The 24,495-nt window shown below is 40.8% G+C and overlaps 1 protein-coding gene across 2 annotated transcripts; it reads right to left on the bottom strand.

Moving 5' to 3' along the window:
- Positions 1-535: 535 nt before the first annotated feature.
- Positions 536-17,718, bottom strand: pxylp1 (2-phosphoxylose phosphatase 1). Of its 2 annotated transcripts, XM_053873583.1 has the most exons (6): positions 17,646-17,718; positions 15,528-15,669; positions 9,718-9,906; positions 7,305-7,431; positions 3,088-3,227; positions 536-3,021 (listed from the first exon to the last, which is right to left on the bottom strand). In XM_053873583.1, exons 2-6 carry the CDS (start codon positions 15,607-15,609, stop codon positions 2,018-2,020), a joined length of 1,542 nt encoding a protein of 513 aa, XP_053729558.1. In that variant the 5' UTR covers positions 15,610-15,669; positions 17,646-17,718; the 3' UTR covers positions 536-2,017. The 2 variants fall into 2 exon arrangements, with proteins under 2 accessions (XP_053729558.1, XP_053729559.1); XM_053873584.1 differs by lacking the exons at positions 15,528-15,669; positions 17,646-17,718 and adding an exon at positions 10,726-10,943.
- Positions 17,719-24,495: the final 6,777 nt, after the last annotated feature.

Genomic DNA, 24,495 nt, shown 5'->3' with positions numbered 1-24,495 from the left:
ACTCATAGTCTCAATTCCTGATGACGCGCCCCATCACTGGCTACAGATGATCACGTTACGTTGCTTGGCCAATAAGCACTGCGGGACTTTGGTGCCCGCTGTCATCAACGTGTGATTGTCGGGGCCAGAGGTGACGTTCATGCATGGCTCATTTTAGAAACCAGTAAAAAACATATACCTATGTCTTGAATTTAAAAAAAAAATTTATTTTTTCACCTCATAAGGGTTCGGTGAATGCACATATGAAACTGGTGGGATTCGTAAATGAGGCATCATAAAGCGTTTCGACACAATGAGACACTGTGCTGATACGGTGTCGCTGAATACTGACACCTGCTGGACATTAAAAATCCCTGCAGGCAACCGACTTGACAAACTGAATTGAATGAGGATGCTTGTGGACTCTTTGTTTTGACAAATTTTTATTCAGAAAAATACATTTTTAATATGTATTATATACAATTAATTATACCATGAAATAAATGAGAAATAGAATGGAACAATTCAAGTCGAAAATTTAAGACAAACTGGGTAAAGATCGAAATAAATACATCAAATCCTCCATCCTGTTGACAGATGCGCTTCCTCATGAACACAGTTCGGCGTGTTTTTGACGGGTCGACACAGTCATGTGATTGACTTAAAGCGGTACGCGCACCGACGCAGGGATTGCTGCGTGAGCTCGGCGCGCGCGCCGGCGCATCACGGTTTGCGGACCAGACCCATCACTAGTATCTGGTACAAGGAACGCCCTTGATCCAGCCCCTACTTAATGCATTTGTACTTTGAACAACTTGATGCTCTCAGGGTCTGGGCTCTGGTCGATGCTTCAGAAGTGAAGGCAGAGTCTGAGCCTTATCCAGAGGATTCCTCTGATGTACCTTGTAAAAGAGAATTCACTTTTGATTTATTTATTTTGATCATGTAAACAACAACCAAACCAAAAACAATCACAAAATAAATAAACATTAAAAGAAAGAAAACCCTATCCGACATTTCTGCATGTTTCTAAGTGGTCACTGCTCCTTGCTATAACACTATACTTACAACAATAAACACGTTTTATGTGTCACTAAATAATAAAGTTTTAGACTTAAAAGAATAACTTGCTGGTGCGCACTCAGTAATTAACATTTTGAATAATTGTCATTGCTGTTTGATGCAGTACCTCATTTTTGTTACTTACCACTCAGAGTATCAACATCAAAGTTGACTCGAGCACACGGAGCTGCGACCTATAGCAATGAGAGCGAAAAGGAATTCATTGCCCACCACATTAGCGCCATCTGCTATCCAAGAGGTGCCGTAGATCCAAGCTTCTGATCTCACACTCAAAATGACTTGGGACGGCAATCGTGACCAGAGGTGGGTCAACAAAGTATTATTTATATATCATTATGATGTAGTGTTTCAGAAAAAAACAGTTTCAATTTTGGAATAAATCTGTATCATAATAAAATGAGACAAAAAAATCTGAACCACAGTTTGGACCATGTCCACACCAGCATCCGTACTGTGAATCCATCATGTCATCACTGAAGCAGACAACAGACAATCCAAGCCCCATCATCTTTATTATGACAACTGTCATATGACACAGTCGTCCCAACAGAAACTGGCCGTACCAATAACATTAAGTATTGATGTCATCCCTGTTAACACTTAACATATTTCACAGATGAGCAACACTGTGGTGACCACGGAAGACGCTGTGGCGAACTCGTACCGTCCTTTGTAAATTTGTGCAGACATTATTGCAAATGATGAACAAGTAAGAAATCGAAATCCATCATAAAACCCCACTCCATAGCTTCCCTTTTCTAACTGACATGTTGTAATATTATTTCCTACGGAACAGTGGAATGTTAGATTAAAGTGCCATCCAACAGCAGAGATAGACCAAGAAGCATTTACTATCCACTGTCGCGTCCAGCTTTTTTAAAAACTCAGCGAGCAGAGTGAAAGTGCACCGTCATTGAAAAGCCAGGATCTTCCTGACCCCTTCAGTGGTCCGTGGTTAGCCGGAGTGTCTGGAGCAGGCCTCTTGGTATGAAGTGGCATCCATGGATCTGAACATGTCTCGGCGGACAAAAGAAAGGAAGTTCTTCAAAGGGCAGAGCGGCTGTCTGGAGTGGCGATCGTGGGTGCGGCAGAAAGTGGTGTGGAATGTCACGTCCTCGCCGTTATACAGCACCCTGATGAACATCTCCCTGTCCAAGACCTTCTCAGCCTTACCCGGCTGCTTTCTGGGCTCCTCCGAGGGACTCCTCCACAGTTCGAAAACCACTCTAGCTGCAAAGCGGGGGAACTTACTGTCCTCCAGGCCAAGGGCACTTAGCAAAGGAGCCACCGTGACGTCGTGTGCCGAGGAGAGGCTGAACACCTCTTCGCTCCGCGCTCGGCCGGCCACGCTGGCTTTGGCAACCTTCTCCATCTTGGCGGCAGTCCGGTTGAGATACGGGTGCATTGCCAGGACGGCGTATTTATGGTAAAGTCCCACCTTCCTGCGATCCACCTCGTCCTCCAGTTGCTGGCGACGGATCACAGCGAACTGCGCTTTGGTCAGGCACCCACCAGCGCCGTCTTCACCGCGCAAGACACATGGAAAAGCTAGCCCGTGGCAGAAGTAGCACTGAAGAGAGTCGATGGGGTTTGCTGCCCGGAGGAGGCGCGTGGCGACACCCAAGGTGCGTGCCATGTCGGCGTAGTTCCTCTCCAGTTCAACGTCAGCCACTCGGAGTCGATACTGCCGCCTCTGCTCTTCCTCCAGGTATCTGTTCCTCGCCGGACAGTCACAGGCAGAACCGCAAAACAAAGTGCTCCACTGGTGATGCACAGTCAGCTTGGTCCAGTCATAGTCCGGAGAAAAGCCGTAGAGGAGGGCCAGCCCGCTCTGAAGGGTACGACTCCTCCCTGTTGTCTCCACCCACACCTCCCGTGGTAGCCAGTCAGGAGACAGAAAGCTGTGATGCCTGTAGGCCTGACGCAGGAGCTGCCCGTTGCGCAGATGTTGCACCACACCTGGAGCGTGAGAGTGAAAGGTCAGACAAGAAAGCATTCCCCTTTCAGTGGGTCTCTCATTCCCACCTGTCTGTGTGAGCTCGCCCATCTCACACGCACTGTGGTTGGGCAGGCGAGCCACAGAAGCCAGCGGAGACTCCCAATGACCACGACTTCCTTGGCCCATGTGACGGATGAAGGAGGCCAGCAGGGGGTGTGATGGCTCCCTGCAGCCACACATGAGAGGAGGAAAATGAAGGCGCTAATATTTGGGTACCTTATCTCTCTACTGCAATAAAACTGAGAACAAAGTAACGGACAGAGACGGACACGAGATGGAGTTATGGAAAATACCCAACAATGATAATCCTTGATATAATCTGCTTGGGGATCAATCTGAAAAGTGTGTTCTAATAACTGAGTGGTTATATAAAATAGTGTCTGTTTTTAATCTGCAGTAGTTTAAACGTGTGATTCAAACATAGACCATATTAATATGCATCTAAGTAACTATGAAAAATGTTCTTAAGACTCAAGTACAACTGAACTGGAATTATAATCAATATCCCTTGAACAACCACTTAGATATATGAACCTTTATCACCAAAATATTTTTTCTGGCTACAAAGCATGTGCTTGTCCTAAAACAGATAAGACAATATTTTATCTTCAATCTCCTCTATTTTATCTTTTCTATCGAAATCAGAAGTTTTGCTCATGTACTATCGAGGCTCATCTTTAATCCCAGTGTTCTAAAAACCATGTTTCAGGATTGCAAGACAACATGAGAGATAAATTCTTACCGAGTTAAACCACTTTTAGTCATGAAAATTGGACAGAAAAGCATGACATACAACTTGAACTAACCTCATATGTATACAGCATATGTTTTTTTTATATTTATAAACAAGACATTCAGTCTTGTGTCTGTACATCTACACGTCTTGTATAAAGGCTGCTTATTACTCATGAGCAAACATACTTTCTAAATAACTAATATAAGTCCAAAAAAGAATAGGTAGGCTTTAGCAGAGCAATTCACTTTTTGACCACCAGGTGTCTTCAGATGACATTGCTGAGCGGCAGCAGCTTTAAAACAAGTGGGCGGTGATGAAAGTCAGGGACAGAGAAATATAAAATAATGAATTGGAGTCCAACCTGAACTTGAACAGACGGATGAACCAAGACTAGTGAGGCGGCTAAGAGCACAGTCGTTTATGCTGCGTGGGCAGGCAGGAGATCACAATTTAATTTGACAAATCTGGGGGAGATGAATCCCAGAGCTCAGAGATTTAGCAGGAGAAATAAAGATAGGAGGGGACAGTGAGGGGAATTATGCTCATGCTCACAAATGGATGGTTTCCATAGTGACCACCGGGTGGATCACTGCCTTTACCTTTCAAACATGCCACAGATTCAATGGGAACAAAAAACTCGAGAGTAATTCATCACATGACATAGTCGGCCACAGGGCACATGAGATACAGAGCAACGGCCAAAATATTGGTCCCAGCAGTGCAGCACTGTGCTTTCGTCAGCAGCCGATCAGATGGTGGAGTCGCCCGCAATTTCAGTGTAATTGGCTCCAGTGGACGAGCGGGATGTCGGTGGACAGAAGACAGTCAGGCTGTCTGTCTGGCCCATTGCTGCTAACCAACAACACAGAGTCCGGTTCCATTAGGCAAGGGTTATGACCACAGGATAGGCCATGGGACGGAGATTAGAGAGGACGTATGCATCGGCACAGAGCAAAGAGAGGGAGGATGAGAGAAAGTTGGCAGCGGACAAATGTGCAGGAGCGACAATAGTGTCGCCTGATGACTGTTGTCTTTGTCAAATTACCGAAAATATGAGCTGATGGAGAGGAAACATTTCTACAAGTCACTGCTGACGGAGAATGAGAGAAGACAGAGGAGCCGCTCCTCCATAATGAGAGTGCAGTAAACCGCAGACAGACAGAGACAGTGGGTCTGCAAGCTGGTGCCGGCACACTCACACAACCCAGAGTAACATCCCGCCTGTGGGGTACGGTCGATTTGTACTTTGAAGTTCCAGCATGAGACGAAAAGACCCATCAATACTTGCGTAAAACCAGAAACAGCCCAAAGTACAAAATTACTTATATCCAATTACTATAATGTTTTTGGCTACACATCATCATGTCAAAATACGTCTGATAGAGGAAGTGAAGTGGCTCAACAAGTCTCAACTGCTTCAAGAGCTCCATCATCTTCATCACTGTCAAGATAACACCAAACATGTCACACCGTGATACGTGAATGTTGGAGCCATGGTTGTTGGAATTACAATGTGTTGTGTACATTGTGCAATATTACAATAAAACACCACACAAATATATACACCACTTTCACTTCTGGGGCCAAGGGGAGCTGAATCTCAAGACTAAAATAGGTATTGTCATTTAACCTTTAACTTCCAGATTCTCCTCCAGTTTCTCAACTGTCAATGGAGAAAAATATGCTGACGTAGTGTTTGATGACACAGTTATTACATCAGGTAAGAAAGGATTTCATTCGTTCATGTGGAATTTATTCCCCCCAAAATATGACTGTATGAGGTCTTTTTCAGGATTTACAAATTGTTGCTCTTTCCACACAGGTGCATGAAAAATAATGGAGCTGTTTGGGCATTTGATATAATTCAATCTCCGTGTTGAGAGCTTCTTACGTCATACCATGTAATACAGAAGTGAATGATTGCAGAAAAAAATAAATTCCGTTTCCTCGACAATTTAGGTCACCAACGGGACAGTTAGCACTTTGTGTGCTAGAATCGCTGACGACAAAATACAGTCAGGTACTGATAGTGACTACACATTAGTGGCTGGAAGGTTGCTGTAGAGATAAAAAAAAAACCTTCAGTCGCAAAACTTTTTTCATTTAAATATTTGGATATCACCATTTCACTATGTTGCAGCTTGGAAATGCTTACAGATGAAGGTTTACCATAAATGAGAAAACTCTTCAATATGACACAAAGTTTGGGGTGGAAATAAATCCATCTTGTCTGGATATTATGACGTCACAGCCAGTAGCCATAGGAAATAACATATACTTAACAGATTGTGACACCCTCCCTTATCATCACTGCCTTTCCTGCGAGACCGTGAGCTTCACTGCCACTGCTATTCACAGTGCATTTTCTCCCCGTCGCTACCATCTCATCTGCTACCACTGTTTTTCATATTTCCAATCAGCAGTGTATTGTCCATGCCTCCACCATGTCCTGATCCTTGTGAAGCATCTGCTCAAGTATGTGCTGCTAGAGGACTGTCACGATGAACAGACTCACTGTCACTACTCGTGAGTATTCCACTTTAGAATCCAAGTCTGTCAAATCCACTTTCCTGCTTTCTATTATGTTTATGCGATAACTGATCGCACAATATTGTATCCATAATTTTTGCTGGGATACTGCAATACTTGATGGTGTGACAGTCTCAATTTTTCAAATCAGCTATAACAATATTTAACAGATGTGCCACTGTGTGTGTTTACTGCTAACAGTTTCTTTTTGGCATTTCTTTGTTATTTTGTTGTCATAACAATACACTCAACAAAATCATTTTCATATTGTGCTTCATTACCTGATTTTCTCGCTTAAAATTATTGTTGAAAGAGTATCACAATGTATCGCAATGTATCGTATCACTACTCCTGACACTGTGATATGTATCGTATCGCAAGTTACCAGCTAACACACAGCACTGACAACCAGGTTGGTCAAGGTCTATTTACGCCAAACTACTATATATGAACATCCACAAATGTTATTTAATTTGAAGTTACAGGTGCGCCACCTGCTTGTGTAAAGCAGTGACTACACCAAGCCACAGGACGACCATGCCTCAAGAGCTGCACAATCTGAAGATGAATTAAGATTTTACATAAAAAATATTTTACAATCACATTTTTCTCACACATTCTTAAACTTATGGTTCAAATTTAGAAAAGTGCTACAAACAATGTTGTCTGAGCACAGACTGCTCAATCAAAACTCAAGGACACTAAATGTTACCACTGATCAGATAAGCAGATTGAATTGCAGCGCTGCATCTAAAGATTACAGACAACCTGCCTAAACCAGATGCTCAGAGATGATGAAGGAGCTCAGTCACGGACACCATCGGGCAGTGAATTGAAAATAGATACCTTCCTAATAGCACATAACCACAATGTGAACTAGAGTACAAAACTTTGGTCAGTTTAGAAAAAAAGAACAGGGATGGATAATGGGGGCAGCACATCAGGCGCCTCTAAACATGTGGTAAACACGACACTCACTTGTCAGTGGAGAGTGTGCAGTCGATGGCGGGACGTTTGGTTTTGGGGATGTAATAGAGAGGATAACGATCTCCATGGCGGATCATCACTTGGACAGACAGCAGCTTGTAGTCTGCAGGACTGTGACCTGCGACAGAAAATCAAGTCAGCAACAGTCAGAAAGAAAATCCTTACTTGCTCAGATGAATGGAAGATATTGTGATGAAGGCCGTCTGTCAAATCCATGCACCTCTGCTGGCATACAATGTAGCGACAGACATCTGTGCTCATCTTTTAACTAGCGATGGATGGTGCACGCAAAACTTCTGCCATTTTTTTCACTCAAAACACGACTATGTTCAGAAAATCTTACCTAATAACTGTTGAAATATGCGACTGATGAGGGGAAAATATGGTGACTTTAAAATGGAAGATGATTTACCAAAGAGTATCTATGATCTGGCTGGCAGACCCAATAACCAGAAATGGTCCGGACTCTACATTGACATAAATTTAAATATCTCAAGCCAGGTATACTTCCAAGACATCTAACTTTGGACACAAGAGTAACTTTTCACATACAATGGAGCGTGCCATGCTTAAACACGTATGTACACAAATGGAGAATAATTTGGTTTTTGGAGAGATTTGTGTCTGTCTTTGGCGCTGGGTATCAGCGGACAAATTATTTCGCTATGAAGAAGTATCATGAATTGCCCATCTCAAATCAGGTTCTGAATGTCCATGGTGAAATTCTATCAACATGATCAAATAGTGACAATCTTTAAGTGACTTTTCTGATGCGTTTCAGTGGAATGAAGATTTCCCTTTCCTGTACAATGTTTCCATCGGAGAGAGTTGACAAGGGCAGGGTACCCCAACCTTGGTCTTTCTTCTATGTGACGGCACCCCATGGTGACCATATGACCCTTAAGGCTTTGCATCAACATAGGACGCAAATGTCACTTGAAGATAGTCGCCATTTGACACCTCTTTGGAGTGAGAATTTGTTGAATGCGATGTATTCACCAGAGCCACTACTCAGCCTTTATAGGAATCATGAACCTTCAGCAGCATCATCTGATGATCAACATGAAGCTGTGAAGCATAGAGCTGTGGTTCTTCACCCCCATCCAGACGGTGTTCCTTACCATCCTGGACCTTCTGCAGCCTCACTCAACAGTAAATATGAATAGAGCGCTCGTTCATCTGCAGCCTGATAGCCACCTCCCTGCTTTTCACTGCTTGGGATACTTGATCTTCTGCAACATCACTGGAAAATCATCATGTGAATAGAGCTGTAGTTTACCAGACCCTGATAGTCTATGTTCAATCTGAGAGCTTTCATTAGGATTCATGAAACGTCTGCTGCATCATTTGATGATTTACTAGTGACTTGAGCTCACCACACCCAGCCACTCCGCTCTTTAAAATAATAACATGGCTGGAGGGTGGTCATATACCTTTCATGTGTAGCAAAAATTGCTTAGAATTATTTTATGTTTCATTAAATAATGAAAATGTTACATATCCCCACGCCATACGATGTTACGTACCATCATCAGGTCATAACTTAAAGTAACTACACACTATTTATTGCGTATGCACTATAACACTTTTAGAACCCTGGTCTTGGGGTTACGATTCAGCTCCCGCATTAATGTGGCCTGGGTTTGATTCAAATTTCGCTTTAGTTCCTTTAAGGATTCTTTAGTACTGGCACTGGTTATACTGTGTGTGCTCATTGGTTAAACTGTGTCTGCTTGACCAGTTAAAACAAAAACCAGTCATGCTCACTATACAGCTCTCTTAATACACAACACTGGCAAAAAAAAAACGGGCAACAAACACGTGCAAAAACACATAGTGTAAAGTGTAAGTATATAAAACAAAGACTGAAATCAATTGAAGAACGAAGTAGGGACGGCAGAGCCATGAAATTTAGAAGAACAGGATGGTCCTGGCTGACAATACTCAACCCTCATTGTACAACTAAAAATTGAATTAATTATGCAATCTTCAATAGCTTCTGTTGCGCACACTTCACACACAGTGCAGGAGTAAACATCAGCACAAGTTGTGTTGTGTTTCATTTATTTATTTATTTTAGATTCCCTCATTCCTTTTATTTAATGTATTTCTTTAACAGGCCTGCAGTACTGCTTTTCATGTAGACGATATGTTTCAGTGCCTTTTTATTCCATTTTTTATTCCTGCAGTATCAAAAATGGTATTGAGTATTTTCCAGTGTATTGATATCAAGTTTGTAATTTCAGTGTCATGACAATCCTACTGTCATGTACACTTCAGGGCCCATACCTACTTCATTCTTTAATCGGTTTCAAGGTTTTGTTTTATTTGATACTTGCACAAATGCAATTTTCAAATGCATAAAAACTTTGACACTATTATGAAGTTGATGTGTCGCTCTCACCCTCCCATGCCTGCTCGGTGCGATTGGGGGTGTTGCAATAGGCATAAGCCTCCGATATCGGATCAGATTCTTGAGTATGAGGCACCAGGAAAACTCGCTTTCTGCTCTTCCCCTGAACCAACGAAATGATTTCATCTGCCGCCGGGAATGGTCTCTCCTCCACGATGGGAGTGACAGGGATTAGATTCACTGTAGAAAGAGGGAGAGAGAGAGAGAGAATGATTTCAATTATTAGAAAGTGAAATTCATTTGGGCAACACAAGAACTATAGGCCAAAAGACATCTCCATGACAACAGCGACGTGCCCCCCAAATCCCTTACTGCTCTGACCATGTTGCCTGGACACCAGTGACCTGCGATCTCTGTTCAAAATAATCCCTTAGGAGCAGAGGAAACTAGAGGAAGCACTCACAAAGACCAAACTCTGAAGAAAAGAAATCCCACTTGCTCCACTCCTTAAATCACAAGCACACATGAGAAATCTCAGCTGAAAACTTGAGAGGAAACCGAGCAAATATACCATGCGTCTGTTGAGACAGAAGACAGGGCTGGCTTTCTTTACAAACATAGAAAGAGCTTATGTTTCCTTTTCATGGAACAACCCTTAAGTCCACATTGAAAATCCATTGATTCAAGCAGAACCAAAAAGCAGAACTGCTCTCTTCGAGGGATTAAGCCATCAAATAAAAAGTAAAAAATTAACTGCTGAGATAGACATTTTTTAGATATTTCATTTTGATAAGATCCGCTTTCTTTCAGTGCTGCTTTGGTCACACACTTGGGATATAGCAGTCATGTTCTCAATCATTACCATGTTCACAACACATTATAACCCATACAAAAACCACCGGCTCACATGCACCTGGGAAGCTAGACAGATTTCAAAATAGCTTTCAGAAAATGTTGATTTTACATTTTAACAGAGAGATTATGTGAATCTGTCAGACACTTACAGAAGGCCAACCACCACCATTGGCAGCAGGCTGCAGGAATTTCCCCAAAACTCACCTGTGACAAGGAAGAGGGGAAGGTATGCAGCGACAGCGGACACCATTTTGACGACAACTCACCACCTAGAAGTCCCAAAGCACACTGGGGACCATTCAGAACCGCGACCTGTCCCCCTCTGCTCTGTGTGCGTCAAACACTGCCACCCCCACCTAGCATCTACACACACGCCAGCTTCAGCTAACCTAACTTTTGCAGCCCAGCTCAGACGCAGGCACAATGGAGCTTTTGTGGCGTTACCAAGTGCCTACACACCAATGGTAAACAGGACTGACTGAAACGCACATGCATAAAAAATGATTTTGCACCACCTGTGTGACACATTAAGAACCTTTAGTTTGTTCCTGAAATTTTCGACTTTAACTTTCAGAACATTTGCCCAGTGCCAAGCTGGGGCTGGCAGTTTCCATAACAGCTAAAGACCACAACATTCTCCATTATCCAGAAGCTGGCCAACGCTAGCCTGGCAAAAACAAAATGTCGCACAGTCTCAAAGGTGAGGGGGCGTAACATTACCTCACTTTAAGTTACAGAATTATTGCACCACACTTCTGTGTGTAATGAGATGATTTACACTAAAAGACAGTGGCATTACAGCAGGTCTGACCAGAGCGCGGCTTGGTGGCCAATGCAGCCCTTTGACTTAATATGCCACAATCTCTCTCCACCTTCGTGTATTTTCTTTGTTGTATAATACACTGTTTTCTATCTTCATTGTTATTATGGTACTGTAATCATTGTTATTGTTAAGAACCAATAATGTGATCAATTTCCAAGTTTTTTTAACCGATTAAAACTGGGGCTGCATCGATGTATCGGCCGGCCGATTTATTGGTGCCAATATGGACATCGATGGCATCATCATTATTCACAGATCAAGTGATAAATATACGTGTATATATTTTTTAAATTAGATGCTACTGTATTTATGCTCATACATGATGAGTGATGGCACTACATCAGGATGTAAAAATGACTATACAAAGCATTTCTCCGGAAACTCACACCGCGGAGATGCCTACAGTGCCGTCTGCAGCTGCAGAGCCAGCCACACTTGTCTTGTAGTCGGTGAAAAGAGGAGCAGTCTAACACAATAAGACAACATTACGGTATTTAACAAGTAATGAGTGAAGTTTACATTGTGGGTTTGAAAGGAATAAAAGCTATTTATATTACATTGAGCAGATATGGTTTTGTATTGGTATTTATTTTGCTTTAAAAGTTGCAATGTTACTAATACAGTGCTTTTGAGTAATACTGTTATTTAGTAGGTTCGAATAAAAAAGTGACTTTTGTGTGTGATTAACATAACTGGCCACAATCGGTATCGGTGTGTTGGGAATTTCCTATGAAGTACACATGAAGCAGTTCACAGTTTGAAATGAATGAATGAATTTGGTGACCCCTGATGAAGATGATGCTCACATTGTTGGACAATAAGGAACATGATTGTATCAACATGGAAAAAACTTCATTCATTCATTCATATGGTGTGGGAGAACATCCCTATTTATAACAGAGAATTTATCTCAAGGCGCTTTCTAGTCATTGGACAGCAGCACTTGTATAGCATGAATGAAAAGAATGCACTAAAGAACCTTGGTGGCTAGGGGCAGGATGACAAAGGCAGGGGATGAACCAGAGGCAGGGAAATATGGAGGGTACTCTCTTGTGATACACTGCAGTGTTAAACCCACACACTGAGGTTATCTTTTAGTATCAAGGCAAAGTCATTGAAAATTGTACTTACAGCTTTACAGCTGTGGTCAATATGTGTGCAGTTGTAGTCGGTTGAGATTGTAGAGGCTGGTTTTAGAGAAAGAGGCATTGCTCAGGTGCAGAAGCAGAAGAAAGTATGACACGAACGATATCAATGACACCATGTTACAAACAATTATTCCAAATTGAGAAATGGCCGAGCTAATTCAAGCATCTGAAAAATGTGTGGAGCTTTAAAACGTATGTGCAAACTTGAGTGAGGGCCAAAGTTTTTAGGCTGAGCTTACTTGGCGTGTGGTTTAGCCTGAATTCATGGTGGCATATGTACACAAACCCTCCACTTCTCAACCGTTAGAAACCATCAGTCACATTAAGCACAGCAAATATTGACGTTACATGCGCATGTGAAAGCGATGTGGCAGCTGACCTCGTGTTTTCCAGTCTGACTTATGTGGTGGCAGTATATTATTTTACTCCCTGCCTGCTGCATCACTGCTTTTAAAAACAATCTGAAGGGACGCAGACCTCATCAGGAGCGGAGATTATCATCAGCACATTTAATTAAGCGCTAATGCTGGACAATGCCAACAGAGGCTCAGCAGCTCAGGAAAAAGCACTTTGTATTTGCCCATCAGAGAGCCAGTGTGACCTCATATCATGGTTCTGTGCATTATATCCACCCAGCTTCAGATAGGAGCGAGAGATTTGCAGCAGGTGAAAATCCTCGCTGGATTTAAGCTCCGTCATTCTGAGCTATGTAGACTCCATTCTCCTGATTGTTTGGCCATGGTGACATGTTTGTTTTTTTTGTGACTTAGGGAGAGGGAATAGGCTTGGTGCATTACAAGCACTTTTTTCTTTCATAATCCATGTGTGAGGCCACTGTCGATCATTTCTGTGCAAATACAATATCAATAAAAGCTCAGGGGCTGAGCCATGTTGTAGTACAGATGACTCAACATTCAATGTATGAGCTGCTGAGTAACTGCCTTCAGTGAAGTCAGTTAGTACTCAAGTAATCTAATCCCTAGGCAACAGAACACAAAAAGAAATAACTGACATATTAGTACAGGTGAAAAAACAACTATAGAGTGGAACCTAAGTGTATTTGCAACGTCGCAGAAACGTACCGTCAGTTTCAATTTTAGGGTTAAATTATGCCTGTTGCAGCAACATTTTTGAGACTATATTGTTCTCCTTTAGATGAGTATCATCTAACTGCCAACAAAATGTAAAAACTCAAGATTATTTGACAAAGATGGATGAGCCATTAAAGGAAAATATGGTTCGCATCAACATTACATTACATTGTATCACATGGATCGATTCTATAAAGATCACTTCCGTTTTTTTTAGAGTATACATAAAGAAGTTGGTCTCAAAACACATGCCGATAAATTTCCAATAATTCAGATTTTAAAAATGCATTATATGATTTGAATTTGGAGGCTACAATTTTTTTTTATCAAAATCCTACCATGAAGTAGCTTAGACTTCAGAGTTGTGAGGTACATATGAATTAGGTAGCAATGATGCTGTCCAACGCCTCCCCCTAAAAATGCAGCCGGCCACTGTAGTGATAGCTTGTTCTCAGCATGGCACTTTTAATATGAAGCAGTCTGGAGCCAGACTAAAGCGTTTACTCCCCCATTGATCATCATCATCCATCACTCCCTTCCCATGGTATTAATGTCAACAGGCAATGATTAGCTTTGCTTAAAAGCAGGCAGAAGATCTTGAGTGTCTGGTCCTTAAGTGCAGAACAGTCAAGTGTGCTTTTGCAGAAAACTGGGGCACGACTAAATGCTGGATATCTATAAAACATGAGGTTTTCATCTCAGGATTTTTCAAGATAATGTCCCAAATGTTTCTCAGAGCACAGTAAATAAATGATGAGTGTCTTCTGCTCAAAGTAGTACCGTCGAAAAAGAATGTTTTAAACAAATTCAGGACTGGTTCTTGGAGGAAAAAAAAGCTAATGAAGAGAGTGGAAGAACCTGTTTCATGTGTTGCTAGAGTTACAGTTTGACTTGCAAGACGGTAAAAAAAAAAACATTGTGAAACCAGGGTTGAATGGTTAGGTGGACTCTAATGCGCATGTTTCTACTACATGTGATAGTCGCGTGCTGAAGATGACAAGAGATCAGGGGTGATTTTATGGTTGATAACCCAGAATAGATTGCTCTCTTGAGCACAGGCCAAACCTTGTGTGTCTAATATGAGGGTTTGGCCTGAGGGTTGCACTTGTGACTGATATTTATCATAATTTTGGACGATGTCAGTTAGGAAGTAGTGAAAGAAATGTGTGTGTGTGTCTGCTTGTGTTTGTGGTTTCAGCTTACCTATCCTGTCCTACATCTCCTTGTGAGGACCTTATGCCTTCGTGGGGCCCTTTTGCCAGACCCCATAAGGTAAAGCCTCAATTTGAGGATGAAGTCTTAAATATAACTTGGTCATTAAAATTGTTTTTACGTTTGGTTTAGAGTACTGGTTAAGGTTAGCGATTTGAACCGGGTGGTTAGATTTAATGTGTGAGGTTGGGGTATGCACTATATGAATGAGCGGACCCCAAAAAGATAGTGCTTGAGTGTGTGTTTGTGTGTGTGTGTGTGTGTGTGTGTGTGTGTGTGTGTGTCAGTGAGATTCATTTAGATCTTTGTCTTTTATAATTGACCTCACCAAGTTTGCTCCACTTAAACACATTGAAGCAAAGTGTGCATTGACTTACTGGTGGTCACCATATGTTTACTTAGGTTGGACATTGTCCACCGTCAATACATTCTACTAGGAAATGCTGAACAATGACTTTATGTAGAAAAGCAGTGCCTGTGTGTGTTTGTGCATGTCTGTCTCGCTCTTTGGGATTTAAGTGTATCCAGAGAGTCATATTTAGAACTGGGTATTGTAGGAGGTCTATAGGGAATTGAGCTTTGTTTTCAAATGAATGGGGTCTCTTGAAAGAAAGCAATGAGAGGATGTCCAGCTCTGAAACGTTAATTTCTTTTTTCCAAAACAATCATATCATTAAGAATCCATGTGTCAAGTCCTTTAAGCGGAGGACACATTCAAAAAAAACAACTTACAGAATTGCAGGCTCAGGCTAATGACAGCTAGAGCTGCCGCACCCACTACCACCAACAGGAGGAAGCGGTTACGAGCCAGCATCTTGTCATGTGATTGGTCCACGTCCCTGTCTGTCAGCCATCCAGCCGAGCGAGCAGCAGCCTTAAAGATGGAAAATAAAGAGCAAGATTTAAGATTATACTTCAATAAAACAACATAGTTCTTCATTCTTTTATTAAATATTAACACGAAACTTTAGTCCTAAAGCCTATTATTACTACTACTATTAAAGCCATAGATTAAGCAGTCACATATTGAGATACTTGCTATAAAGGCATAACAAAAATAGACTACAAATACGACAAAAATATAACCATAATAATATTCTGGAGAAAAGAGAAGAGTCTTATGCGTTCTTGTAGTTCTCGTCATTCCACCTCTATTACAAATTCTTTCATTACAACACAGTTGAACAAGAAAAGCTGCTTGTTACTTGACATGAACAAAACAATTCACACAACAGAAAGTAACAGGAAGGTGCCCAGGTATTTAAGCATAACAGTAGACTGAATCAGAAATGTTGGCACGTGCTGTCTGAAGTGTAATAAGCTTGTGAGCAACAGTGTAGTTGCATTAAATGAGTGAAATGTATTACGATTACAAACAACCAAACAGACATGAAAATATTCACATAGTTACACATACCTTGAATGGGCATTTTGACTTGTTGTAGGACACAATTTACTATTTCCTAACAAACCATTTGAACTCAACCCAGACTGTTTTCATAAAGGTCCCTTTTTAGTAGTGGACAAAAAATAGGAGGAAGTAGATTTCATTAATTTAACACGACTAAATTACTTGCACAACAACTCCAGTTCAACGGCTTCAAGGTATTCAACAAATATTTAATCAGATACTTTAAAGAGGCTTACTTTGGTATTAAAAAAAGAAAAAAAGAAAACCATGACGTCTGCTCGAAAGTGAATTATTGGAATATAAACCTCAGGTCTGGAAAACTCATCAAACGTCATTGCCAACATTAACATGTGCAAAAGAGTATCACGACCACTGTGGGAAAAAAAAATAGTTAAAAAGTAATTCTGGTTATGAGTTAGTGCTACCAACATTCATTCTTCATGAACAAAAACAGTTTCAGACTGCAGCGAGTGCAGCCCTTCTCAACGTACCCTACCATTAGAAGTTCTAAAAATACATGTTCACCCGACGTCTGACCAAAGGACGGTGGATAAAAACACACAGCCATCTCAAAAACCATGGGGTGCACCACACCAAATGTTTGGAAGAAAGTTTACCTTTGCAGGACTTTGTGATTCTGCAAGAAGATTTAAAGGACAGACTTCACTTCCACTCAGGGGACGTGTTTTCTAGTCAAGCAAAACTATTATACAAGATTAAGGACTCATGTACTCAGTTTAAAACCACTTAAAGGACGCGGGTATCTCTACTTTATATTGTGACTAGATTATTCTTGTCTCTCAGGTAGATCAGGTAGTTTCAGAACATTTGTACGCACTCTATATTTCACCATCTATATTTTTGGACCAGCCTACGTACAAATAACAGTTCTTTGTTTTCCCCACACCTCAACATCATACAGTAGTATCAGATCGCTCTATTCACTATCCATTATTGATGTGTTTGTTTTGCCATTATTACACAGAAGACTGAAAACCCAACCAACCACGTCAAACAGCAGGATGAGTGTTTTCTCATTTGACGCGGGGGGGAAACAGCTAGGACGCTGTTCAGTCGCACACAGGCTGGAAAGTTGAACTGCTAACAGTGTGTTAGCTACTTAGGGCTCATTAATCTCCGGTGGCAGGGAAGACACCACAACTGACAGACACCCAACTGACCAGCCGCCGCCGCAGACGTACACACGGAAGATGTCTGGTTGGACTTTGACCAACTCGGCGCTTTGGAATACGAAGCTACAACATGTTGTCCTGCACAGCGTTTAAACGGCGGCATTCCATTCAAATGCCACATCAACAGTGACAGACCGCCGAAGACAGACGCACGAACACACTCGCTATGTCACGCTCTCGACTCGAGAGGAATCATTCGACAACATTTTCACACACTTTCCGATCATTGGAAACAAAAGGACTCACTGGAAACCGATGATGCACTTGAATCCACCGCTTCTCTTTCTCCGATACGACGGACAATCGACTGAACGCCAGACCACGTCAAGTGAAATGCATTCATAATGCACATCCTGTTCATATTTCAAAATAAAATAACTTAGTAAAATCATAATTTCAGTTATCACATATTTATATCTCTATTTATTTCTTTATTTTTTATTAAGTGTCTTTGACACATTTTTAATAGTTGTCCTATGTTGCTGTCAAATAATTAAACACACCATGGTTTATTCACCGAAATGTTTCCAGGAAAATAATGTGAACATTTGTACGTTTTAAGCAGGATTTCTAGTATGTGCAACGTGTATTTAATATACTAGTTGTTCTCTCGGCAAACAAAAGCTTTTACGTAAACAGGCGTTTCCTATGCTGCTCATCTTTTCTAACTTGACGGTTGAGGTTAAACGGATACAGCTGGAAATTTCAGGGATGTGCGCGATAGATGGCAGTGTTACTCCGTCATCTGCTGGTCAACTGGCAGTAATGCACACCACGGTTTTATTACCGATCGTTCAGATGTAACAAGAAAACTCACGTCTCTCAAAATATAGCCAACTTAAAAAAGGAAAAGAAGATACATGAAGAAAATACAAAGCAAATAGTAGCTATAAAATAAAGAGATACACCTGTGGAAATAAATACAGAGCAGAATCTAAAACAAAAATAGAATAACTGTTCATCAAATATTCAGTCGTCAAGGGATTTGTACGTTTATATGCTTGGATACAGAGGGGAACAAAAATGGATTTGCGGTTATTATATTAAAGTTGTGGGTGGGCGCAGTTAGACAGAACGGAATGCCCAAGTAATTAAAAAGTTTTTTTTTTTTTTAATGGAAAAAAGGGGGATAATGTGGAAGGGTGGGAAGGAAAAAAACAAGAAAATATTATTTATCGATTAGAAGTCAGCAATAACAAATACCTGTGAGTTTGATTTTCTTCTATGTCGTGAATTGTAGATGTGTATATTTATTTAATCTTGTAATATGAATTCAGAATGTGAGGGATGAAATCGAAATATGCCACGGAGGAAGGGGGCGGGGAATCCTCTTTATGATACAAAATCATACAGATTTAAGGGCACACCCAGTGGAGTCAAAAGACTTTAACCATCCGCTAACACTGACCACGGCTGGAATCTTATTACTTGATGGATCAGATGGATCAGATAGTGTAGTTAGGATCGCCCACGTAATTTACATATTCACTGTTCCTCCGACCGAGTGGAGACAGAAATGCAGAAATAAATAATTCAAATAATGAATGAATAAATGTGGAACTGCAAAAGTAAACAAATGGATATAGAAAACATACATCTAAAATACAAGCATCAATGAGGAAATAAATGTCTAAATACATCGAAAATATATGTATATTTTAAATTATTTATCTATTTGTGAATTTTCGTTTTATTTCTGCATTTATTTATTTATTTATTCAATTATCCATTGTTCTTTTTTTTCAATTAGTTCTTTTCATTTATTTATTTATTTATTTATCGATGTGTTTTAATCCCTAATCATGGTTAACAAACCAAATGGTAGTGAAATCATTATTTTAACATAATGTTATGTCTGTTGAGTCCACATTAAACCACCACACGAAGAAAAACAAACATATAAAAGCAACACAATGTTCTCTTAATCGTATTAAAGTGTGGTCGTCACTCGTGTTCGCCATGCTTCAGTGAAATCTTTGTACATTCTGCTACAGCTCTCCTGACACTGAAAATAACTTACATTTTTCGAATGACCTAGATTGCCTGCCCAACAATGCATCTGAGTGAAAGAAACCATTACTCGTCGCACATTGTTTTCTGCTTGTCAACAACGTTGATGAGTGACGTGAAGGTGAAATAACACTCATAGGGAATTTTAATTTAAACCTTTTTGAAGCCACAAATTTGTAAACAGCGTTCTCACATCTGGGCTTCTTCATACTTTTGATCTTCTGTGTTGACAACAGCACATACTAAAAAGAATGCATGTGACAAATGTGTCACATCCTTCCTGACCAGCAAAAGCACTTGAAAGTCAAAGATGCAAAGGTCACTGAGTGATCCATGAATACTCTAATACTGTCAACAATGACTTGACTGTGAAAAATGTATCCACGTAGCCATCCAAGTAGCAAAGCCTGCACCTAGAGAATGTGCAGTAGAACCAAGACCTCCGCAGGAAGCAACCAGGGCATCAATGGGTCATTGTTTGTACTCTAATAATTGAAGGTAGGCCAGTCATATGAGTTGCTGAACGTGCATCCACTTAGCTTCCTTGCTGCTCCAATGGAAGTCATGGGATGGGATGAATGACGTGACGTGGGTTATTGGAAATTACACGCTAGTGCATGTGGCTTCATTCTTCATCAGCTGAGTTTAAGGTCAAAGCAATAAACCTACTTTCACCCATACTCATTCCTGTTTCTGTGCTAACTGTCAAAACAGAGATGTAGTCGCTGACTTGACAAGAGTTTCAAGGTAAAGCTCTGACAATTTATTCATGGGACTTTTTATTTTGTATAATTGAATCTCACCTACCTAAAGTAGATGCTTGGACTCATCAAGTTATACAAATATGGCTACCTCACTGAAAAGATCCTTTAAAATAGCCTAAGCCATTTTATAGCCATGTAATCTCTGGAGTTTTGGAGTTCTTCCATGTCCCAGACTGCATCAACAACCTTGTGAGGGCCTACTTCCAGGACTTCCAGGTCTGCTGCTGCCTATAGGCTTTCACATCAGGATGGCAGCAGCCAGATGTAGGCATCACCACGGGGAGTTCTATCTTCCAAGGCCTCTTCATTGTAGCCCTTGAGATCATCCTCAACAGAGCCCGACATACTGTGGCAGGGGATAGGTTTGCACAACTCAGAAGTTGCATGGACGACCTCATCCTTGTATTGCAGACAGCTTCATGCCCGAGACGGTGAATAAAACCATCTTGAAGTGTCTTGAAGCCTCTCCCCCAGAAAAGGCATGATGACTGACCGCACCACCTTTGTCACAGGAAGGGAACAAATCCCTTTATTGGCCAGCCAATCCATCCAGAGCTTAGCACAGCAGTAAACACACAGACTTGTCAGACAAGCAACTTGACAACTAAGGCTGTACAGCAACAACTATGGTCTTCCAATTTCACAGGCTTCATATGGCCACCGAAGAAGTGCGACATTTGATCAACAGCCAACAGCATGGACAGGTTAGCCTACTCACACATTCAGAAATGGGTCGACCCAGGGATTGTCAGATGCAAACCTAATCTGGAAAAAGTCTGAAAAAAAGTGTTGAGAAGCTTCCAATAACCAGCCCACAGCCAGGAAGCAGTCAGTCCAGTCCATCAGGTGGAGGGCAGGAGGGCAAAAGAGATACTGTACTACAAACTTCATGGAGCACCTTGTCCCTGGCAAAGGATTGGACCGTGTGGGCAGATGTTGGCACACAACTACACTGCTTCTCAAGATCAGCATCACATCACGCCAGGTAGACATTCTTCTCAGGTCTACAGCAGCAAATTCTGCCATGTTCATAGAGCCTCACCGTCCAATGGAAGGAAGGAGAATGCCTACATGCACAAAAAGACCTGGCTGCTGAGTGCCAGTAGGCAGACTGATTCACAACCATCTACCCAGTGGAGGTGGGCTGTCTCAGTTTTGTCGGCACATCAACAACTCAGTTGCTTCTGGACGCTGATAGCATTACAGAGTCTTTTGCTGAGGAAACAGAGAAAGATTCTGGCTTTGGCTGAGTAGGAGAGTTAGGAATTTGGGGTCCGGAAAATGAGATGAGGCAGCTGCAAAGGGTGGCAGGGAGACGCCACCAGCAGGTGTTCCGAGGTTAAAAGTGAACAAAAACTCAGATGAGTCGTGGTCCCTGGTTGATGACCCTTAGTCGCTGTAAGCGCATCAGGTTCTCGACCAAGCAGGTTTCAGTGCCAACCATTATAATCCATGTAAAATGTTAGCGACTGTGTCACGTGTTAGAAGTCAGCAGACTTTAAATACAATTATTTCAACTTCAGTGGCAAAGGGTGAATGACAAACAAAACAAAAAATAAAATAAAAACACTTGAAGTCAAGGATATGCAGTATGTCGACTACCATGCACTTTAGCAAAGACATCTAAAAGCACATTCTGGGTGCACCTTTCACAAACAGACGCCACACAGTCATGTTTTTTTATGTTTTGTGGCAACATTTCATTGACTTTCATGCTTTCCCCAGCCTCTCACTCTAAGCGGCACCATCCAAAACAAATTCAATTTCAGTTTTCATCCTCAAATTGCTACTTAAACTTGTGAGGACTGACAAAATGTCCCCACAAATCCACAAAGTCCCCACAAATTGATGTGTTTCTAAGAATTGGTCCCCACAAGAGCAGCTAGAAAGGACACACACAAGCATGCGCGCATGTTTGTGAGGGTATCTCATTGATATAATGCTTTCCCCAGACACTCACCCTTAACTTAACCATTCAAAACAGATAGCTAACCTTAACCAGGACTCTGAACCAAACTACTTTTACTGACGTTTTAACCTTTAAACCTTGTGAGGACAGGCTATAATGTCCTAACTAATCAAAATGTCCTCACAAGAAGGTTGCTTGTCAAGATTTGGTACTCACATGTATGGCAAAACAGGCCCACGCACACAAACACACATATACAAGGGTTAAACACACAAAAGCAGATGAACATCAAAACACACTGCCAGCAATACAAACTCTTAAAACAGTCATGTTTAAATGTACGCAATTGGTGTCAACAACTGCCAGTCAACTCAGGCCAGTTGTCTTGTGATTTTAAATACTTTTGGTGTCTTCAGCAACAAGTTCACTGATAGGTTCCTCACCTTGTTTTACTTTAGCGCGGTCTTATAACCGCAACTGATTAAAGAATTGATTAATGGAATTTAAATGATGTTTGGAATCTAGTCATGCACGTGTGACTGTCATGGGATTCTGATGAGTTCCATTACCCTGCCCAGCAGCAAGGCAGCGCTTAACTGGGTCGACTTTTTTTTAATCAATTGCACACCTAAAATAGTTTCATAATGACAACATTAAAATGGATGATGCGTGTATCTTAGACAAGCAATTATAATAATGTCACTTAAAATACATTAAATTAATGATTCAGTATGTAACCTATTAAAATATATTAAAAAAGAAACTTGATCTGGGCTGAAAGATTACTTGATGCCTTCAATGAGCAATGTCCCACCAGGCAAAAAGGTAAAAATTCAGCGATAGATTAAAACTCAACAATGACTTGACACGTTTCACAAGACACTTTTCGCAATTATATCATTAGTTTTGCATATGCAGTTGACGAAAAAGACGCAGCCACTAAATACGCAACAAAGTCTAAAAAACCTCATGGAGAAAAACATCTTCATAAATAAAATAACTTTACTTAACAGATTCAGAGTTAAAGTTTTTGGAATATTATGAAAAAAACAGTATCTCTACAGCCAACAATGCCAACCTCGATATAAGAATTTATAAGGATTACCCTATCCATGTGTTTTTCTGTGAGATTAAAAAGGGTGAGTTCATGTGAACAAATATACAGTCACAGTATAGCCGTTTTCTGTGGCTCCTCCAAATCGTTCCTTGGTCTAAAATGGTTCCTACAGTTTGAAGTTTGAGCAGTTTGAGCAGTTTAAGATACTTGACTTAATGGGTGTCCTATAAGTGGAACCACATGTATATATTGTGCTTACTGTTTTCTTTTTTCCCCTAAATTCACCCACCATTTTTTTCCTTTGTTCCGTTAAACCAATTGCCATGAAATGATACCTTAGTTATCCATTTATATATTCAGACAACTATTCTGAATATGATGTTCCTTTGACAACTACAAGAAGAATCTGATGTAAATTGACTGAATTTTATGTTTCACATTTTAATACTCGGTTATGTCACGCGTATCTCGCAGCCCTGCCAATGCAAAACAATATTAATTTGTGACACACTCAGCTACCAATGACTGGAGACAAGTTGTAATATGTATCTGAAATTGATTCAAATGCTGATAAACAGAGAGAAAAGTGGATGCTGTTAAATACCCATGTCTACTGAATGAATCAATCGTGATGAATTATATTCATCGTTGTGAGAAAGCAATGTTTTTATATTGAGATAATGAAAAAAAATCTATGTTAAAAATTCTCAGTCATTATCACAAGAAAACAGCGCTTTTGAAAAATGAAATATGTATACATTTATAAACAAAAAAGTCAGCCATTATAGGCTTGCGTAGAATCCTATTCATCACTGCATATCAATGCTTTATTTCTAGAGGCATGATCAATGGAGACATAAACTGATAGTTTAAATTTTTCGTTTTTGAAAGAATGGTCAGGACAGAGCTGACGGTAATATTGAAACGCAAGTCAAGTCGGATCAAGTCATATTTCCATATTTCCGTAGCCATAACCATGCACTGGCCCGTGGCAGCAGAGGCCGGGAGCTATTTTCTATTGAATTTAGCTTCGAACAACCAAACAAAAAGATGCATCAGACACATACATGAGCGAGAGCGGAAAGTGATGGAGGAGAGATACAAGGACAAGGAAGAGTATTAGGAAGAGAAATTACATTTATTTGGCATCAGTAGAATCAATGCAATTCCAAACAAACCAGAATTGAGTGATAATGAAAGCAAACATGACTGTTTATCTATAATTTACCTTATTTATATAACCCATCCCTTCGAATTTCAGATGAAAAATAACATAAATATACAATATTTATGGAAGAAAGAAAATTAAAATTGAATTGCATTTGCTACCGCTTGTTATAAATTATCACTTCCTCC

Source organism: Synchiropus splendidus, chromosome 8 (assembly GCF_027744825.2).
Source record: "Synchiropus splendidus isolate RoL2022-P1 chromosome 8, RoL_Sspl_1.0, whole genome shotgun sequence".
Classification (NCBI taxonomy): Eukaryota; Metazoa; Chordata; class Actinopteri; order Syngnathiformes; family Callionymidae; genus Synchiropus; species Synchiropus splendidus.
This window is presented reverse-complemented; position numbering and strand designations above follow the sequence as displayed.